Source organism: Branchiostoma lanceolatum, chromosome 12, assembly GCF_035083965.1.
Source record: "Branchiostoma lanceolatum isolate klBraLanc5 chromosome 12, klBraLanc5.hap2, whole genome shotgun sequence".
Lineage (NCBI taxonomy): Eukaryota > Metazoa > Chordata > Leptocardii > Amphioxiformes > Branchiostomatidae > Branchiostoma > Branchiostoma lanceolatum.
This window is the reverse complement of record NC_089733.1, coordinates 3975030-3995862: the sequence shown is the minus strand read 5'-3', so window position 1 is coordinate 3995862 and position 20833 is coordinate 3975030. Positions and strand designations below refer to the sequence as shown.

The 20833-nt window shown below is 46.5% G+C and overlaps 2 protein-coding genes across 2 annotated transcripts; one reads left to right on the top strand and one right to left on the bottom strand.

Moving 5' to 3' along the window:
- The first annotated feature begins 729 nt into the window (after nucleotides 1–729).
- LOC136446413 (uncharacterized) lies at nucleotides 730–2902 on the top strand. Its single transcript, XM_066444767.1, has 4 exons — nucleotides 730–872; nucleotides 1243–1471; nucleotides 1645–1791; nucleotides 2085–2902. Exons 2-4 carry the CDS (start codon nucleotides 1261–1263, stop codon nucleotides 2264–2266), a joined length of 540 nt encoding a protein of 179 aa, XP_066300864.1. The 5' UTR covers nucleotides 730–872; nucleotides 1243–1260; the 3' UTR covers nucleotides 2267–2902.
- A 2055-nt stretch (nucleotides 2903–4957) lies between these two features.
- On the bottom strand, nucleotides 4958–8448 carry LOC136446439 (P2X purinoceptor 7-like). Its single transcript, XM_066444812.1, has 2 exons — nucleotides 8437–8448; nucleotides 4958–5431 (listed from the first exon to the last, which is right to left on the bottom strand). Exons 1-2 carry the CDS (start codon nucleotides 8446–8448, stop codon nucleotides 4958–4960), a joined length of 486 nt encoding a protein of 161 aa, XP_066300909.1.
- Between the last annotated feature and the right edge of the window lie 12385 nt (nucleotides 8449–20833).

The window sequence follows — 20833 nt, the reverse complement described above, 5'->3', positions numbered from 1 at the left end:
ACTCTATCACTCTTGGTTCCTACTACATTGTGAGCGAGGAAAAAATCTTCGATCTCTTTTCTTCTAAAGTGTGTCCCATCAACAACTGTGGAAAGCCCTTGCTTATCATCAAACACTTCAATACTGGGTCAGCCTTGACTGTAAAGTACGAATGTCCAGACTTCCACGAGGGAGTCTGGCATTCCCAGCCACACGTCGGAACAAGTAACATGTTCGAAGGGAATTTACTCATGGCTGGGGCAATATTGATTGCTGGTGGAACATATCAAAGTTTTCAGACATTTCTGATGCATTAAATCTTCATTGTTTCGGAGAAACATACTTCTACAATGTTCAGAGGACTTACCTGTTGCCAGCAATACACAGGTATTACACCACTAAACAGGAAGGCGTGTTGGATCTGTTCAGGAACAATGAAAACACAGATCCAGATGACAGACTCGAAGTAACACTTTTGGGTGATGGACGGTGCGATTCCCCAGGGCACAATGCAAAATATTGCAGTTATACATTCATGGAGGAACAATCTAAGTACATCCTTGATTTCAAACTGCTGCAGTCTACAGATTCGAACAGCTCCCAGGCAATGGAGCGCGATGCGTTCGGTGTGAGCCTGGATTACCTCATCAGTGAGGGGGTAGACATCGAGTGCATCGCCACAGACCGGCACAAAGGAATCAGGGCTGAACTAAAGAAGCCCGCCTACCACAGAATAAAGTCATCAGTTTGACCTGTTCCACGTATCCAAATCAATCAAGAAAAAACTGGGGCTCAAAGCGAAGAAGCGGTGCAATAAGGATCTGTCCCCTTGGATCAACTGTATCTCCAACCATCTCTGGTGGAGCTCGAGGACCTGTGGTGGAGACGATGTGGTAGGAAGAAAATCCTACAACTAATGCAGATGTACTAATATCTAAAATAGTCAATGTCCAGTCTTTTTCTTTTGCACGGATGTGCATGGAAATTATCAAACAATCAATAGGCATCATGCATAAAAACATACCCCGAATAAAAACTACACAGAACTACATGTTACAGCAGACATGCTATGAATTAGAGTTTTGACTATATATGTGTGTCTGAAACTGTGTGTATGTATACTCTCCTCACAATGTATGTCATGTAAATGTAAACCAAAATGTAAGGCAAATCTTTATCATTCTAACAATATATATATATTTATCTAAATATATGATTTGTTTTATTCTCATTCTGATAATTTTTTTCTGTTTATGCTTGGAGCTCTTGCAGGAGAAGTGGATGTCTGTTACCGAGCATGTTGGCAACAACCACCGCTTCCGGAACAACCAGATGTTCAAGCGGTGTGCACATGACCCCATCTCTGGCAGGGACCAAACAGACATCAAGTGGTTGAAGCCAGGAACCACTCCACACCGGGCTCTGCATGAAGTGGTTCATGAGAAAAGTCTCCTGAAAGACATGTCCCACCTGACAGGATTCAAACACACCGGTGAGTAGCTTTTTTGGTTTATAATATTCAATCCTGAACAGCTTCTTACTAAGTTCTTACCTTCCACTGTACAAAGAAATTGACATTTTGTTATTTACCCTGTAGAGTGTGATTGCTGGTGCTGCAAATTTGGCTGTAGTGCACGTATTAATGCTGCTGTCTTTGTTCCTCAGGAGAGCTGGAAGTATTTCACAACATGCTACTGAAGTACGCCCCCAAACGGCAGCACTTCTCTTACCATGGGATGAGGGCAAGACTCCAACTGGCAGCCCTCGACCACAACAGTAACGTGTTCCGTGAACAGGCAACAACCAAAAAAGGTTAGCATCATACATTTATTCAATTATACACACCAACAATCTAACATAATTGAAATTGAACTAATCTTTATCTGACTTCATTCAAGCAGAATCATATGTAATGTATATAATATGTTCACATGTATTCATTCATGTGTGTATAACTCCTCTGTTTATTTTGCTGCTATTTTCTCAACCTTCACCTTAGCCAGAGGAGTGAATTTGAAGTAGAAGTAAGCATGTGGTTTAACATTCTTGATTTTAACTATGCCTCATGCAACTGATTGTTTTCTGTTCTTCCCTTCTTACCACAGGAGACCCAAGATGGACTGCTGCCTTCAGCAAGCGAAAAAAAGACTGGATTGTGAGGAAAGTCTTCCAAGCAAAACAGTACGGATTTCGCCAGGACCTGATGAAGCTGGTGCTGAAAAGGGCTAAGAGCTGCGAGTGGTCGCTGGGTCTGTGGCCAGCACGTCCTGAGGGATGCCGAAACTGAAGTACCACCCAACATCGCCCCAGTACAACTGGAAAGCAAGGAAGCTCTTGTCCAGAGCCGTATCAGCAGATATGCAAACCGCGATGTGTGATGTTAGGTGTCACTTCAGTGTTAGGAACACCAAACATTTTGTTGTGGTGTGTGAAGAACTGTATTTTTGTACCAACTTGTGTTTATCAAAGATTCATGTATTGTACATCTTGTAGTGCATAGTCCATTGCACTGTTACAGGGGCCACTTGCTGTACCTATCACATAACAAGTGGTGTGTGAAGAACTGTATTTTTGTAACAACTTGTGTTTGCCAAAGATTCATGTATTGTACGGCAAACACATCTTGTAGTGCATAGTCCATTGCACTGTTACAGGGGCCACTTGCTGTACCTATCACATAACAAGTGGGGTGTGAAGAACTGTATTTTTGTAACAACTTGTGTTTGCCAAAGATTCATGTATTGTACATCTTGTAGTGCATAGTCCATTGCACTGTTACAGGGGCCACTTGCTGTACCTATCACATAACAAGTGGTGTGTGAAGAACTGTATTTTTGTAACAACTTGTGTTTGCCAAAGATTCATGTATTGTACAACTTGTAGTGCTTAGTCCATTGCACTGTTACAGGGGCCACTTGCTGTACCTATCACATGACAAGTGGTGTGTAAGGAACTGTATTTTTGTAACAAGTTGTGTTTGCCAAAGATTCATGTATTGTACAACTTGGAGTGCATAGTCCATTGCACTGTTACAGGGGCCACTTGCTGTACCTATCACATAACAAGTGGTGTGTAAAGAACTGTATTTTTGTAACAACTTGTGTTTGCCAAAGATTCATGTATTGTACATCTTGTAGTGCATAGTCCATTGCACTGTTACAGGGGCCACTTGCTGTACCTATCACATAACAAGTGGTGTGTGAAGAACTGTATTTTTGTAACAACTTGTGTTTGCCAAAGATTCATGTATTGTACAACTTGTAGTGGATAGTCCATTGCACTGTTACAGGGGCCACTTGCTGTACCTATCACATAACAAGTGGTGTGTGAAGAACTGTATTTTTGTAACAACTTGTGTTTGCCAAAGATTCATGTATTGTACAACTTGTAGTGCATAGTCCATTGCACTGTTACAGGGGCCACTTGCTGTACCTATCACATAACAAGTGGTGTGTGAAGAACTGTATTTTTGTAACAACTTGTGTTTGCCAAAGATTCATGTATTGTACAACTTGTAGTGCATAGTCCATTGCACTGTTACAGGGGCCACTTGCTGTACCTATCACATAACAAGTGGTGTGTAAAGAACTGTATTTTTGTAACAACTTGTGTTTGCCAAAGATTCATGTATTGTACAACTTGTAGTGCTTAGTCCATTGCACTGTTACAGGGGCCACTTGCTGTACCTATCACATAACAAGTGGTGTGTAAAGAACTGTATTTTTGTAACAACTTGTGTTTGCCAAAGATTCATGTATTGTACAACTTGTAGTGCATAGTCCATTGCACTGTTACAGGGGCCACTTGCTGTACCTATCACATAACAGGTGGTGTGTAAAGAACTGTATTTTTGTAACAACTTGTGTTTGCCTAAGATTCATGTACTAGTATTGTACAACTTGTAGTGCATAGTCCATTGCACTGTTACAGGGGCCACTTGCTGTACCTATCACATAACAAGTGGTGTGTGAAGAACTGTATTTTTGTAACAACTTGTGTTTGCCAAAGATTCATGTATTGTACAACTTGTAGTGCATAGTCCATTGCACTGTTACAGGGGCCACTTGCTGTACCTATCACATAACAAGTGGTGTGTAAAGAACTGTATTTTTGTAACAACTTGTGTTTGCCAAAGATTCATGTATTGTACAACTTGTAGTGCTTAGTCCATTGCACTGTTACAGGGGCCACTTGCTGTACCTATCACATAACAAGTGGTGTGTAAAGAACTGTATTTTTGTAACAACTTGTGTTTGCCAAAGATTCATGTATTGTACAACTTGTAGTGCATAGTCCATTGCACTGTTACAGGGGCCACTTGCTGTACCTATCACATAACAGGTGGTGTGTAAAGAACTGTATTTTTGTAACAACTTGTGTTTGCCTAAGATTCATGTACTAGTATTGTACAACTTGTAGTGCATAGTCCATTGCACTGTTACAGGGGCCACTTGCTGTACCTATCACATAACAAGTGGGGTGTGAAGAACTGTATTTTTGTAACAACTTTAATATTGTATTACTAGCAGGCAACAGACATGCGAAACAATACAAGTTGTAGTAAATTGCATGAATCTTATTCTCTTTGCTATATCAGAAACCTTGAGGTAAGATGTCAAATAATGATCTCTAGTCTAAATGCTAAAGTAGTCAACAGAATTGCAAACAAAACTTCTAACTCTATTCATAAAAGATGTCTCTTCAAAAATATGGATATAAATATAAATGATCTCTAGTCTAAATGCCGAAGTAGACAACAGAATTGCAAACAAAACTTCTAACTCTATTCATAAAAGATGTCTCTTCAAAAATATGGATATAAATATAAATGATCTCTAGTCTAAATGCTGAAGAAGACAACAGAATTGCAAACAAAACTTCTAACTCTATTCATAAAAGAAGTCTCTTCAAAAATATGGATATAACTTTATAATAAGGCGCTTATGAAACAAACATGTAAGACAATTGTCACTCGAGGTTAGTAGTATTGGTAGTCAGTTACAAATTCGTCTCCTTCGAGAAAACCGGTGTACTGTCCCGAATCTTCTGGATAAGCTTCCCTGACAGCCCACACAACACAGGAAGGGATGACTCTCCGCACACGTTTCCCAAGTCTGCCGTGAAGCCAGTATGTAACTTGTCTGTAGGCTTGAAGACGATACGTACGGTTCTCGTAGGGCTCCCTTGCCCGTTCACGGACAAGATCCCAACGGGCAATCAACGCAAACCGCAGGGCGTCTTCGTTGATGATGACGTTGTTGAAGGTAGGGTGACTGAGCAGGCAGTTGATGTCCCCGTTCACACCCAGATTCTCCGCTTCTGTTAGATCGTGACAGCACACGCATTCCCGAACGGTCGTCATTTGTTGACAGTTACGACACCGGCACCATGTGAACTGATCTAGTCTCCGGCCCTCCGTCTCAGAGTCCACGCCGTCCCACTCGGCGACACTCTGAGCATCGAGAAAGTTGTGTAACAGTAATGGTTGGTCCCTGAATGCTTTATGATGACGTCATGAGTAACATGTGGCTTGCTGGTCACTGACACTACGTCACTGAGCCAGGTCTTGTTGACCAATGACCCTGCGATCAAGACCTTCCAACTTTCGGACCAATAGGGCGTCAAAACACACGCCTATGTAAATTACTAGTGACTATATGAATCAGAACCCAAGACAAATTCAGGGAGAGGAGACGGAAATCTGAGGTCCCAGGGTCTTGACAACAGGGCGGCTTCTTCATTTGGTGCTAATGAGTAACAGTTAGCGTAACTTCGGATATTAGTTGTTTAGTCGTTGTTGTACGTTACCGCCCCGGTAACTAGTCGTCTCAAGCTACTGTCGTTGGTAAGTTCCCATTTTGTGATCAAGTTTAGCTGTTGTATTGTATTGGATCTGATTGTATTGAAGGGCACTGAGCATTGTGTTCTAAATTGTGATCTCGGGGAAAAACCCCACGTCCCGCGGGTCAAGTCCCGCTCCCGCCAAAAGTGTGATCTAGGTTTATTGTTGTATCCATGTACTAGTTATCATTGTGTGTGGTTGCCTTTCAAGCGAATAAACAGAGCTTCAACGGAACACTTGACCTTGTGGCCTTGGTTTGTGGTGAGAAAGCTTAGTTAAGTAGTGAGCGGTCTGGGTATAAACCCCCCGCTAACTTAGTTAAGTTGTGACAGAGTTGAGTCCAAATCCTGCTCTAGACTTTATTGTGACAAAATGGTTCCTAACACTGGGTCCGTTGTTCACTTCTGATTGTTTGCTTGATTGTGCATCCTCTTGTCTAGATTCTGTATTTTATGTTACGTTGGTTGTCTCTGGCAACCCCAGGTAGGTTGACCGTTACTCATTAGCACCCCCACCTTGTTGCCGCCCTGTTGTCGTCCAAAAGTAAGATAGCCGTGCTGCCGCAGCTGACCTCAGATCGTAAAACCCGTCCGTTTTAGAGTTGTTCGTATAAATTCTGGTTGGTTTTCCGTCCAAATTTCCTCTCCGTTAGGTTTCTATCTCCGAATCTCCGCGTGGGCTTTCGGCCCGTCTCCCGAGTTGACCCGTTCCTAACGGTCAGGCTCTCGTAACGTTTTCTAGCGGGTAAACTGACTAAGCAGGGTTTATCTCCTCCACACGTTATCGTCCCTACAAATCCAACCGTAAATCTGCTCTTTTCGTGTAGCCGTCTTCCTCACTCAGAACAAATAATACGCGTTCTTTCTCCACTTCGGACTTTCCCCTCCGCCCGTCTGACCCCCCGCAGGTACTGTCATTCCGTTTCTTATCTAAATTACCGGGTAAACTTAAAAGTTTTGCCGCTTTTTCTGTCCCAAACCCTTTTATTGTCGAGCTTCGGTACTTTTGGAACTTTTGATCCGTCAATTCGTTTTTTTTCGTTCCGTGCGGCCGATCACGCACCCGTGCCACGTGGCACCCCAGGCGACTGCAAATTCTAGCAAATTTTTTGTTGATTATTCACTTGTGAATTCTATCGGTTTCCATTGCCCGTGTTTTGCTCAACAAGGTGCCGCTCGGCACCCAGGGGTGTTAACTACATTTTACCGCGTGTTCCTCACTCTAGCGTGTAAACTTGCCGTGTTTGTTCAATAAAGTTGTGTCTCCTCTCATTCTCATCCTCGCGGTTTCTCTTGTCTTGGCCATAGCATCTAAATTTGTGTGTTCCTCGGCTCATTCCCGGATAAACTCCTTGGTCTTAAATACTACCGGTTGCCAAAATTCCTTAGCCATCACTATCTGTCATTGTCTCGACTTTTCTCCCATACCATCTGGTCCGCTTGTTCCGTGAAGCCTGGTTGGTGTAAAAGGCAGGCGCCGCTAAATTCTAGACATCTGTACGGTCACGTTCACAAAGCTGTAAAAATCCCTTCCCCACATCCCCCTCTCACTCTTAAACGTAAACAGTTTCCAAACAGTTTCCTCAACAACTTTTCTCGTCCCGCCCGCGTTTTCGCCGTTTGTCTCAGTACGGTTAGGATATAGCGTTGATTCTGTTCCGTGCCCAATCTCTGTTCTGTGTCGTGACTGATTTTGGTAACTTGGTGAAATTTTGATGAGGGAGGACTTGACTTTCTATCTTACACACCGCATTGTTTATTCCGTGCTTGAGGCTGTAGTTTTCTCTGTGTGAAGGGGCGACTTCCTCGAAGTGTATTTTCTGTGTCGTAACTGATTGTCGTACCGTTGTAACATTTTGGTGGGGGAGGAATTCAGTTCTTTCTCCCGTGTGGTTTTATTCCGTGATTGTGGCCGTAGTTTTCTCTGTGCGAAGGGGTGAATTCCTCGGAGTGTATTTTCTGTGTCGTACCTGATTTTTGTAACTTGGTGACATTTCGTAACTGATTGTTGTACCTTTATGAAATTGCGTTCCTAAACTCCGCGTTGTTTTATTCCGTACTTGAGGTTGTAGTTTTCTCTGCTCGAGGGTGTGATTCCTCGAATTGTATTTTCTGTGTCGTAACTGATTGTTTGTAACTTGATGAACTTTCTTTCCTAAACCCCGCGTTGTTGTATTCCGTACTGGTGACAGTGTAGTTTTGTTACACCAGGGTGTGTCCTCCTCAGTAGTCTTCCCTGTGCGAGGGTGTTAATTCCTCGAAGTGTATCTTCTGTGTCGTAACTGATTCTCGTGCCGTTGTGAAATTTTGGTGAGAGAGGCCTTCAGTTCTTTCTTACTTCCCGCGTGGTTTTATTCCGTACTTGTGGCTGTGTTTTCTTTGCTAGAACCAGATTGTGCTTTAGTTAGTAGTTATATCTGTGCGAGGGTGTGCAGTCCTCACAGTGTGTTTTTTTCCCGTCACTGAGTTTGTAACGGCGTGAAATTCTGGTGTGATAACCACCCCCGAGTGACGAGGCTAGTTTTTGTACCGCTACATTGTGTGCCTTTTCGTAAAGTGTTCCTGGTAGTGAGCGCGAAGTCCGTGCGTTTGTTATTTGGTTGCCTAGTTCTTTACCGGACTGTCCATCGTGTCGGGGATCTTCCCACGTAATAGAGCGATCACTTGTGCGGGTGACAAGGGCGTGCCCACAGTTCCCGCGTGTAAAACCCTAACGGTCAAAGTGTAGTTGGGAAACAATTTTTGTGTCACGTTTAAGGCTTCTTGTGGGAGACCTCTCACGTTTTTCTTTCTGTCGTTGTTCTGGGTCCAGTGCTTCTAACCAGTCAGCTCTTGAGTACAAGTATTTTCGTTCCGTTTTCTCGTGTGAGTTGGAGTGGATTTGTTGTCTATCTTCCGTACTGGTGGGGAGTGTTTAAAGTGTCTGGACCAGTAGCGGTCTTTACTTCTGGGTCGCCCCGGGCTGGACAGTTATCCACGTACAGTTCTCTGTCGCTCATTTTTCCTCAGTTGTTTCTTTTTTCGTCTTGGTTATTCTGCCAAGTATTGCGTTCCTCTAGCGTGTCAGGCCGGGCAATTGGGGTAAGTTGTCCGCTAGTGGCTAACGACGTGAGCGTCCTACTGTCCTGCGAGCGCGAAGGTGTTTGGATTTTTTTAAACATTATTACCCACTTAGGTAAGACGTATTTACTAACCCCGTCTCTGACGATCTATTGCGTTCTCCTTCCCCGCATGGGGCCCCCTGCTGGATCTGTTTGGTTGCCTCCTTGTTGACGTTCTTTCGTGCTAGTTATCTCTAATTTTGCGCTCGGGTTAGACTCTGCATTGTTGACGAACTCTCGTGCTGTCCAGCACTGCCTGCTTTATCAGCTTTGTGGCTTCCTCGTGTGAAGCTCTCTCGGCTAGGTTATCTTTGATTTTGCACTTGGGTTTGACTCTACATTCCTCACAAACTCTCGTGCTGACCAGCACTGCCTGCTTGATTAGCTTTGTGGCTTCCTCGTGTGAAGCTCTCTCGGCTAGGTTATCTTTGATTTCGCGCTGGGGTTGCTCTCCACATTCTGTACAATTTTCGCCGATTTGGCGTCTCCTCAACTTCGTTCCTCTTCTCGTATATTACAATCGCGTGGCGGCGCGACGGAATTTCGTCGTTAGGCCGGTGTTGTATTTGCTGTGTTATCGGGTAGGTTTTCGCCCAGAGTCACATTTCGTGACAAACTTTTCCTAGGATCGCAGTCGAGAGGATACGTTCTGAAGGGACAGCCAGTGTCTTGTCCTGGTTCCGATTGAAGTGTTTGTGTATTTAGGTCATTCGCTAAGCTTCTGTCACAGTGTGCAGGGGGTTCGGTGCCCGTGTTGGCTTCTTTTCTGCTTTTCCGTTGTTGTGTGTCTCAGTATTTTGTGGTCTAGCTTAGTTGTGTAAATTGTGATTTTTTTACGCACCGTCTTATTGCCTACCCTACGCAACTGAGTAAAGATCTCTCGGACATATTTCTATTGTTACAATCTGATTTAGAAAGAATTTTTGTGTTCAGACTGGGAAAGGTAGGCTTTTCCTCTGTCAATTTGATTTAGAATTAAGTATTTTGGGTTTTTGTGTTAAGACTGGGGAAGGTAGGCTTTTCCTCTGTCAATTTGATTTAGAAATAAGTATTTTGGGTTTTTGTGTTAAGACTGAGGAAGGTACCGGTAGGCGTTTCCTCTGTCAAGTTGATCTAGCAATAAGTATTGTGGGTTTTTGTGGTAAGATTGGGGAAGGTAGGCTTTTCCGCTGTCAATTTGATCTAGAAAGAAGTGTTTCGGGCTTTTGTGTTAAGACTGGGGACGGTAGACTCTTCCTCTGTCAATCTGATTGCAAGTTAGGAGAAAGTGTTTTTCTTGTCGCGGGTGATTCAGTGCTACGCTACACCATCCTACTAGGAACTGGGGTTTTGCAAACGAAGACAGTTGTCAACGACAGTTTAGCCGGACAGTTTAGCCGGAGTGTTCTACAAAGCCCTTTCCGCAGTTACATTTTCATAAACTCCTGGTAGGGCAGTCTCAAGGTTACGTATTGGCAGTTCAACTGCGGGGATGATAGGTTAAGGTGGCTTGTTACTGTACACGTTAAATTAGTCGTTGGATAGACCTTTGGATTTGCGGTGTGTTTTGTGACACTATTGTAGTTGGTGAGAGCAACTCATCCGACCTCGGTTTCTTCGCATGCACGGGCTTTTGTTGTTCACACGCTTTTCCACTGGCCATCTGGTCTGATACTCGGTTCCCACACACGTCTTCCCCCCTGTGCATTCTAGGGAAGTCGCGGCGTTTTGTGATCTGTTGACATTTGTATTGATTAACGACTTGTGTGGGTCCATTGGTCATCTGTACCTCTTTGCCACTGAGACGGCACTAATTGGATCCTGTTTTCCTAACTTGTTTTGTGCTGACCACTGGGTGCCGCTCCCGTCCCGGGAGTCCATACCTGTCACTTTCTCCTTTGACCGATTACCACCGCACCGGTCATCCTTCCGTTCCCACGAACCCGCCGTCACCTGATCGTCTCACTGATTCACATAGACCCCTTGTTCCAGAGGCTGGCAAAATTCTTCTGTTAATCTCCTGTCCATCTCCGGTCATCCCTCAACTGTTTTTCTAAATTTTTGTGCTGACCACTGGTGCCGCTCCAGTCCCTGGAGCACATCCCCGTCACTTTCTCCGTTAACCGATTCCAAAACCACGATCATCCTGCCTTTCCCGAAAATCTGACGTAATCTGATCGTCTCGCTGATTCGTATAGGTGCCCCATTTCAGAGTCGATAGCGGATTCTTCTGTAAATCTCCTCATCACCCCTAAGCTTAACTGTCACCGGTGTCGGTACAATCCCATTGCCAGTGTCACTCTTGTCGGTAGCCACCACACAACTCCTCGGCCCTCTGAGTTCTTCACACCTTTCGCCCCCCCCCCCCTCTTTTTAATATGTCGGACAGTGATGACGCCAGTACTCTCCCTGATGATGATGTGGTCGTATTCAACAACCCACCCCCCGTCCCGGCGAGGAGGCGACGTCATCGCCAGGTGAACCCGCAGCCCCCGGCCGCTTGGAACCCTTTCCTAGCTGCCCCAGCATTGAATCCTTTCGCTCAGAACCCTGCAGCGGCCCCCCCGGCTTTCAACCCTTTCATGGCCGCACCTGCATACCCTGCCCAGTTTTACAATATGCAGCCATTTGCCCAGTTCCCGTTCAGTCCCCCGCCGGCACACAATCCGTACGGCGCAGGACCAGGCATGCCTCCGGCCGCCCCGGCTGCCGCAGCCCCGTCGGCACTGAACCCGTTCGCACCCACAGTTGCCCCGGTCCTTCCGGCCGCTAACGCCCCGATGCCGCATCCTGCCCACCCCCCCCAGCTTTTGTGTAGATTCACAGGCACATCTGCCGTGTCATGGGAGGAGTTTGAGACCCACTTTAACAATGACCGGCTTTATGGACAGTGGTCGGACGCGTTGAGCAAGGCCACTCTGCTTCGTCATCTCTCAGGGGACGCTTTGTCCACATACACCTCTGCTGACGCAAACATCAAAGCTGGGACTTGTAATGACGCTTTGGACTTTTTGCGGGCTATTTTCCAGCGCCCTAATGATCCGTCCCATTATGAGGCCGAACTCACCTCCTTGAGACAATCGGTCGCAGAGTCGGCCCAGGCTTTCGAAGTTCGGGTTCGCAATTTGATCAGTAAGGCCTACCCACTAGTCCCTAGTGACGCCAGGGACTCCCTGGCGAAACGCCTTTTCTTGGATCGTCTTAATGACAGAGGTATAGCTTTAGAGGTGAAAAAGTTTCAGCCGAATAGTCTGCATGCGGCCCGCACCCAGGTCCAGTTATTTGCGGACCTTCAAAAACACCCCTCGTCCGCCCCACCCCCTTCCGCCGGCGCCACGGCAAACCCCCCGCCATCCACTCAGAACATCACCCGTCTGCTGTCGGATCATCGAGCAGACATATCACGGTTGCAAGGGGACCACGAACGACATGTCTCTGACATTTGCCACCAGTTTAAAGAGTCCTTGTACACGACCCCCTACGCTGGGCCTCCCCCGACCCAGGACGTGCGAGGGAACCCGCCCCTCCAACAGGCCCCGCCCAACGGTCCTCAGTCCAACGCCCAGCCATCTTCGAAACCCGACAACGGCCGTTGCTATATCTGCCAATCTACTCAGCATTGGAAGGACAGGTGTCCGTACAAATACCCTGCTCCGGTGTTTCCGGGAAACGGCGGACGGCCGGCGTAATGGGTGGTCTGCCGGCGTCGCCTTTACAAGACCCCCCCACCCCTCCCAATCCCCCCTTGTCCCATCCACCTAGTAAGCCTGTTAGCGCATCTGGCAGTTTTCATTTTACCGCCAAAATTTACAATCACTCTTGTGACGTTCTTATTGATTCAGTGCGGACGTATCTGTAGTTTCCGAGTCACTCCTCTCTCGGCTGTCTCCTTCATTGTCTGCCGTTGTAATTGAACCTTACGATGGCCCGTCTTTATCGTCAGTAGCTGGCGGACCCCTTGATATTCTTGGTAGCGTCCTCCTTCCCATCACGTGGAGCACGTTCGAGTTTCCCGCCAAATTCTTGGTTTGTCGTAATTCCACCACGCCTCTACTAATTGGTACAGATTTTCTGTTGGCCTACAAGGCGGATCTCTCCCTGCGCACGCGCACTCTGTCCCTCTCCGTACCCGAGGGCGTGGCTACCATTCCTGTTTTTAGGCAAACAGGTGGTGGAGTTCGCCGGGTCGTCGTCCGCCGTGATGTTGTAATCGGGGGACGATCCACTGAACTGTTACCGGGGAAGATAGTAGGGAAAACTCGCTCGACGCTCCGCGGTCCAGGGTTCATAGAACCCGCTTTGCAGTCTTTGAACAGATTTGGACTTTCAGGAGAGTTAATAACGCATACTCCTGTTAAAACTACGTCGTGCGCGTTTATTGTAAATGAACTCGAAGACTCCGTTTGCATTCCCGCTGGTACAGTATTGGGTCTGTTCCACCCGTTTGAATCTCAGACTGTGTGCGTGTCGGGAGTAGCCCTCTCTCCATACGCACCCTTCCCTACACTTACAGTGGGACCAGCTGATACCTCCGACCCCCCTGTTCTGTCGCCTTCCCCGTCATCCCCCGATCCTACCCCGTCCGCAAATAATGTTTTTCGTGACGAACTTAATACGCTGTTCGACCTTTCCTATCTGACAGACTGGTCCCGTAAGGACAAATTATTGGATTTGTTAGTGGAATTTCAGGATATCGTGTCTCGTTCTCCGTATGATGTGACCACTACATCGGTGATCACGCATTCCATCGACACAGGTGACGCCCTCCCGATCCGTCTTCCGCCGCGTAGGACCTCACCGCAGGCAAAAGCCACGATTCGAGAAGAACTTGATAAACTGACCTCCTTAAGGTTTATTGCTCCCACCAATTCTCCCTGGGGGGCCCCTGTGGTTTTGGTAAACAAAAAGAACGGTACCAAAAGAATGTGTGTTGACTATAGAGGTTTAAATGCTGTTACAAAGAAATGTTCCTGGCCGCTCCCCAGAATTGACGACACCCTAGATGCGCTCGCCGGTTCTAAGTTATTTTCAACTTTGGACCTAAGGTCAGGTTACCATCAGATTAAACTTGACCCTGCTTCGATAGAAAAGACCGCATTTTGCACACCATTTGGGACCTGGGAGTACAACGCCCTTCCGTTCGGCTTATGCAATTCGCCAAGTACATTTGCAAGGTTAATGGAGTCGGTTTTACGAGGGTTACAACCTCAAGTTTGCTTGGCGTACCTGGACGATACCATAGCGCATTCCGACGATGACGTAGATTCCCACTTGTCCCACCTCAGAGCTGTGTTTGACCGGTTCCGGAGTGCTAACCTTAGTTTAAACCCAGAGAAGTGTAAGTTCCTCCAAGTTCAGGTCGAATTCCTAGGCCATGTCATTTCCGGCAACGGGGTTCAGACAGACCCTCTTAAGATACCGAGTCACTGAGTGGCCAATTCCGCGCTCGGTTCGGCAGGTCCAACAATTCCTAGGGTTAGCTAACTATTACCGACGATTCATCAAAGGGTTTTCAGAAATCGCTAAGCCTATAACCTCGTTGACCGCGAAAGGAGTCAAGTTCAAGTGGTCAGAAGACTGTCAAAATGCCTTTCAGGCCCTCAAGGATGCTCTAACCTCAGCTCCCATACTGGCCTACCCCGATTTTGACCTACCTTTTATTGTCGACACTGACGCGTCCGATACGGGCATCGGAGGCGTCCTGAGTCAAGTCCAAGATGGACTTGAGCGAGTTATAGTATATTTTAGTCGCACGCTTACGCCAGAGCAACGCCAGTACTGTGTTCATAGGCGCGAAATTCTTGCCGCTGTAGAGTTTATTACTAAATATGATTGCTACTTGCAAGGGCCCCACCCTTTCAAATTGCGTACGGATAATACGGCTCTGAAATATTTAATGTCCATGAAGGCACCAGTTAACCAAAATGCTCGTTGGATTATGAAGTTGTCGCCCTATTCGTTCGTCACAGAGCATAGGCCGGGTACCAAACACGTTAACGCAGACGCGCTCAGTAGACGTCCGTGTAATCAGTGCGGCATGGAGGAGGCGGACGCTGATCCCGCACCACGGGTAAATTGCGTTCAGTCCCTACCTCCCCCCCCCCCCTGCCCCAACCTCTCTGTGCCCCCTTGGACGTAGCCGCTAAACAACAAACTGATCCTGTCCTCAAGCAATTAGTGGCAGATAAATCGCACGGCATACGTCCGACCGGGGCTGCCTGGCAACGCCTTAATAGACCCCAGCGTGCCCTGTACGGGGACTGGGAGAACCTGGTTTTCCGTGATAATGTTCTGTACCGGAAGCGAGTCTGCCCAAATGATTTGCCCCCGTACTACCAACTCCTCGTTCCGCAGGCTTTAAAACAAACAGTCCTTCGAATGGTGCATGACGACCCCTTGGGGGGACACCTGGGCATCGATAAAACTCTTGATCGGTTAAAGCTTTCTTTCTATTGGCCAGGAATGACAGTGGATGCCCGGGCTTACGTAAGTGGATGCCTTATTTGTCAGCGTACCAAAACGGGACGTCGGAAGCCAAAAGCTCCATTGTATCTATCAGTGGTTGGCTTCCCAAATGAAAGAGTAGGAATGGATTTGGTGGGCCCCCTCCCTAAGTCCGCCCAAGGGAATAAACATATATTGGTTATGTCAGACTATTACACTAAGTGGGTGGAGCTTTTCCCTCTCCCTGACATGTCTGCTGAGTCTATAGCCAAATGTGTTTTTGACGGGTGGATTTGTGTCCATGGCCCCCCTCAGTCGTTACATACCGACCAAGGGAAAAGTTTCGACTCTGTAATAATTCACCAGTTGTGTGGAAGGATGAAAATTCATAAAACTCGGACAACGCCGTACCATCCCCAGTCAGATGGACTGGTTGAGCGTTTTAATAGAACGATGGGCGCCATGCTGCGTTCATACGCCGACGCCCACCAACGAAATTGGGATTCCAATTTGCCTAGCGTGAAATTCGTGTATAACACGAATCGCCACACGACTACGGGATTCTCCCCCTTTCTACTCTCACACGGCAGAGAGGCTAGACTGCCTCTCCAATTGATTATGGGTGTCCCGTACCCACAGGTTGACATACCTGAGTTTGTAACGCAACTCAGTAAAGATCTCTCGGAAATTTTCCTATTGGTACAATCCAACACACAACAAGTTCAGTGCCGTCAGAAAGAACTGTATGACAGGAAAATTTATGGTAAACCCCACCAAATTGGGGATAAGGTACTTATTGTAAACCAATCGTTGGGCAGGGGTTTAGCTCGTAAGTTGGCCCGTAAGTACAATGGGCCATACACGGTGATGCAGCGAGTAGGAGACTCCGCCTACGAAGTGGAGAACTGCCGAGGACGCCGGGAAAGAAAAATCGTCCACTTCGAGAATATAATTCCGTTTCATTCACAGCGGTTCGACCGGGACCCGGATTACGTCAACAGAATGGACCGGCGGCAGGGTCCTCGACGCCGCCCCACGAATGGTGCAAATGCACCCCAAGTCCCACCCAGGGGTGGGCAAAACCAGGGGAACCCCCCCGATGTTATTTCTTTTTCAGGAGACGAACAGCTACCGGACACGGCAGCGGCAGGAACACCAGAAACAACCTCAGTGGTGACGGCAGCACCTGGCACGCCGTCGAGGACAGCAATCCCAAACAGGGGAGGTGAGACGCAGACGACAGCAGGGGCGGGGAGATCTGGCGAGGCGGACCCCGTGGTGACCTCGGAGCCTGGTGACGAGGCTAGTAAAACAGTTCCTGGTCAGCCACGTGTCCCCCCACGCCCCGCCCGTCAGGTGCGCCCACCGGCATACCTGCAGGACTTCGTCGTTACAACTGACAAGTCTGTAGAGGATGAGGACAGGTAAAACTTTACCGTGACGGCCGTTCGGACTAAGGTAACGCCGTCACGTGTCTTCCATCGACAACAGTGCATTCCTGCGTCATCCCCCGTGAAGTGCTGTCGTTCTCGTCCACCGGTAAAACATCACACCTGTTGCGTTAACGTCGCCGTGACGGCCGTTCGGACTAAGGTAACGCCGTCACGTGTCTTCCATCGACAACAGTGCATTCCTGCGTCATCCCCCGTGAAGTTGTTGTCGTTCTCGTCCACCGGTAAAACATCACACCTGTTGCGTTAACGTCGCCGTGACGGCTGTTCTGACTAAGGTAACGCCGTCACGTGCCGACCATCGTCGACCGTGCATTCCTGCGTCATTCCCCGTGAAGTTGCTGTCGTTCTCGTCCACCGGTAAAACATTACACCTGTTGCGTTAACGTCGCCGTGACGGCTGTTCGGACTAAGGTAACGCCGTCACGTGCCGACCATCGTCGACCGTGCATTCCTGCGTCATTCCCCGTGAAGTTGCTGTCGTTCTCGTCCACCGGTAAAACATTACACCTGTTGCGTTAACGTCGCCGTGACGGCTGTTCGGACTAAGGTAACGCCGTCACGTGCGCTCCGTCGACAACCGTGAATGCATCTGTCACCGTGGTGATTGATCGGACTTAAGCTTTATCACCACGGCCACGCGCCATCCGAAGCCGTTAAGCTGGGGACATACCCATGGACATTCCTATGAACACTGTTTGGAAGGTATAGGTTTGATAAAAACTGATTGATATGTCGACTATGAAAATAAGGACATAATTGAAGCAAATACATTGCCAACAAATTGCCTTATTTTCTGTAGTAAAGATAAAAGTTATGATACCAATAAGGCAAAAATATTCTTACAGTGATTATTTTTATAACTCTTGAGAGAACTCGTGTAGGTATAGGTATTAAACGTTGAAAGAGAATACTAGTAACTCAAGAAGGTGATGACGGATCGTCATGATTTGTAGGGATGTACATAGTTTGAGTGATGATTTACATGATCGTATAAGAATCATGCAAATCAGGATCTGTGATGTGAAAAAGTATACAAACCCTTGCATTCCATTGTAGTCAAACACGTGACATGTAACTGAGAAAGAGAGGAATATTGATAGATATCAATTATGCAAACGAATACCTAATTTGCATAATTCATGAGAAAATACTATAATTCCAGAGTGGTAAATGATGGAATTTCATTCTTGTTGCGTTTGGGAGATAATCAAATGTGGACGTTATCAGACATAAATCATGATGGCCTCATTTACATAATATATGAGGAAATGCTACAATGGCCCTCTTTTCTAAGATTTTACTTTAATGCTGTGTTTTGTGTAGAGAAAAGGATCACTTGAAATTCATGCAATCGAGGACCTTATTTACATACTGAGTGATAAGCATTCACTCGAAAAGGCTAACATCAGTCGGCGAAGGTATGAGGTCGTGGAACTCTAGTTTTAACTCAGAAGTATGAGTTGTTCTATTTGTATAAATGTTTTGAAACTTTATTTTCACTATAAAGTCAGGATAGCTTCTCATTGTATACCTGTTAATTACTGTTTAAACGTTTGTTTCATAAACTACGTATGAGGTGCTTTTTTTAAATGGTTGTTACATAAACGCAAAGTAGCTTTTATGTATAGATAAAATAAAGTGGATTGATCAATGTTAACAAGATCTGTTTAGACTGTTCATATTTTTGTCATGAAATGTAAGATTTTTCTGGTAGCAGACATTAATTCTTAGTGCAAGGTATGTCTTTGTTGGAACATCTAACCTTGTGGACAGAAGAATTTTCTTGATACCAGAAAATTTTAAGAAACGTCGTCTTAGCTGTCTTGGTACAAGTAGTTTCATCTTGTCAAAAGAAATAAATTCTGAAATCTGTTATTGTAGGTTTCTTGTTGTAAGGACCTTACAAGAAACTATCTCTAGATCAAATTCTTACTGCAAGAAATCAATTCTGGGCCCAAGACATATTTTCCTAAAGTGTTTTTCTTGCTCAAAGAATAATAATCTTAGTACAAGAAACGGATTCCGTGTCCAAGGTATACATACCTGTGCACAAAATAGTTTTCCTGATGCAAGAACATTAAAAAAAAGATCTATAGGTGTTTTTTTTTTGTTAAAGAACCTTAGTCTCAGTGAAAATAAAACAAAACCTGTATCCAATAAAGATTATCTTGTGGACAGATGACTTTTCTAATCACAAGTATATTCAAAAAACTTACATTGAGCTAGCTATAAGAATCTTTATCTCAGTCCATGAAAATTTGTCCATGTTGTCCTAACACAAGAACTTAAATCTTAGTACAAGAAACAATATCTTGGGTGAAGAAATCTATTATTGTGGGGTTCGCGCGCCCGAACGAACGGACCATCATGGCAACCCCTACTACAACCCTTCGCGCAGACGCCACTTTTGTGGGCCACAACATCGTCGCCCTCATCAAGGAAGTACGGACCACCACCGGGTGGTGAAGGCTGCCAAGGCGGGGGGTCAAAATAATAAGATGGAGATCAAACGCTTCAAGGATATCAAAGCCCTCCACCTGACGCTCGCCTCCAGCCCGGGCGTAGGGAAGATCATCAGGGAATTGGTGATGACCAAGGACGAGCAGCGCTTCGAGGAGGAGGCCGACAAAGTGCGGGCATCGCTCGGGGACCGCGGGAGGAGCCAACTGACGACCCCCGGGGCACCGCCAGCTACCCACCACCACGTGGCCCCGGGCATGATGTATCATCCAGCGCCACAGCCCCCCCACACCCCCCCCCCCCCCCTTGTTGGAGCGCCCAGATACCACCTGGGCAGGGGGCAACCAAGGGGACGACCCATGAGGTTCAGCGCCCCGAACCCCAGGGGGGATGACCAGTTAAGAGGGCGGTGTTTCAACTGCAACGAGGCGGGCCATCAAGAGAGGGATTGCACCCTCCCCCGGAGAAGGAAGTTCTAATACGGTGGAGTTAGAACTAATCACGCCACAGTGGCGCAGAACGCTACATCTCCCAGTTGTTACTAGTACACACCCACACGGTGGCACGAGATATAGATGTTATAGTTTCTGAAAAAAAAGGTGGGTACAACCGTCCAACATACTGAGTCTGTTGGATTGGTACCACTCCTTTCCAGTGCGGTCACAACAAACAAGCATTAAGAGATGGAAGTGATGTTTTTGTGTTATCAAAATACAGATAATGGTCACCTGTATGTTAAGCTGACAGTAAGTCCCCCGCACTACCTGTGCATTGGAGATGTTTTGTCGGTTCTGCAGGTGCATGCAAATGTGCATATTAGTATGGATTATGTTGACGCAGATGCTACATGTATAATGTTGCACTGCGCTGCAACGGACCCATGTTGTTTATAATGGGCACACCTATCATTTGTGTGGCCATTATAAATGTAAGGGAGACTTTGTGTGAATATCTTACAGCGTCTAAAAAAGGAAGCGAGACAATTATACCAGACGCACATCGGGGTGGCTGCCTCGACACCGGCAGTTTTCGCTCTGGTAAACAAGGTGGCCGACAAGTACAAGATGGGTGAAATCGTCGGGAGCGGACACAAGAGGGAGGTCAAGCAGGGCCTGTTTGACGTCCTACAAGACAGGCCATGTACTGTGGTGAACAGGAATACTGGCTCCGATTACTTCTGGAGGGGGTGCCAGTAATGGATTACAAAGCAGGCTTGGATGAGGTATGTACATGTGGTCCGGAGCACCAGTAGAACACATAGTACCATCTGCACAGAGGTATCGACGACAAAAAACCGAAGCTCGTTAGCCACTTGAGTCCCTGCTGGGAACGAGATAAAGAAATTACATTGGAGGAAATCATTACCGTCGTTGCAAGATGGTTTTTTTCTTATTTTTTTTCTTCAATTCTGTACTAGACGGACAATCAGCACTTAACTGAGCCTCGTGTTGAAGCGACTTTCAATGTCACAATGTATATGACAACAGCCTGCGATATTTCTATATATAGCCTACTATAAGAGCTTGATGTGAAATAGAACTCACCATCAATTAGAGGAGCTGGCTTTGAGTAAAA

Excerpts from the sequence above, each read along its gene's own strand:
- LOC136446413 (XM_066444767.1), top strand. The coding sequence starts at position 1,261 with ATGTCTGTTACCGAGCATGTTGGCAACAACCACCGCTTCCGGAACAAC. Across the intron at positions 1,472-1,644 it reads GACAGGATTCAAACACACCG|GAGAGCTGGAAGTATTTCAC; the intron begins GTGAGTAGCTTT and ends TTTGTTCCTCAG. Across the intron at positions 1,792-2,084 it reads ACAGGCAACAACCAAAAAAG|GAGACCCAAGATGGACTGCT; the intron begins GTTAGCATCATA and ends TTCTTACCACAG.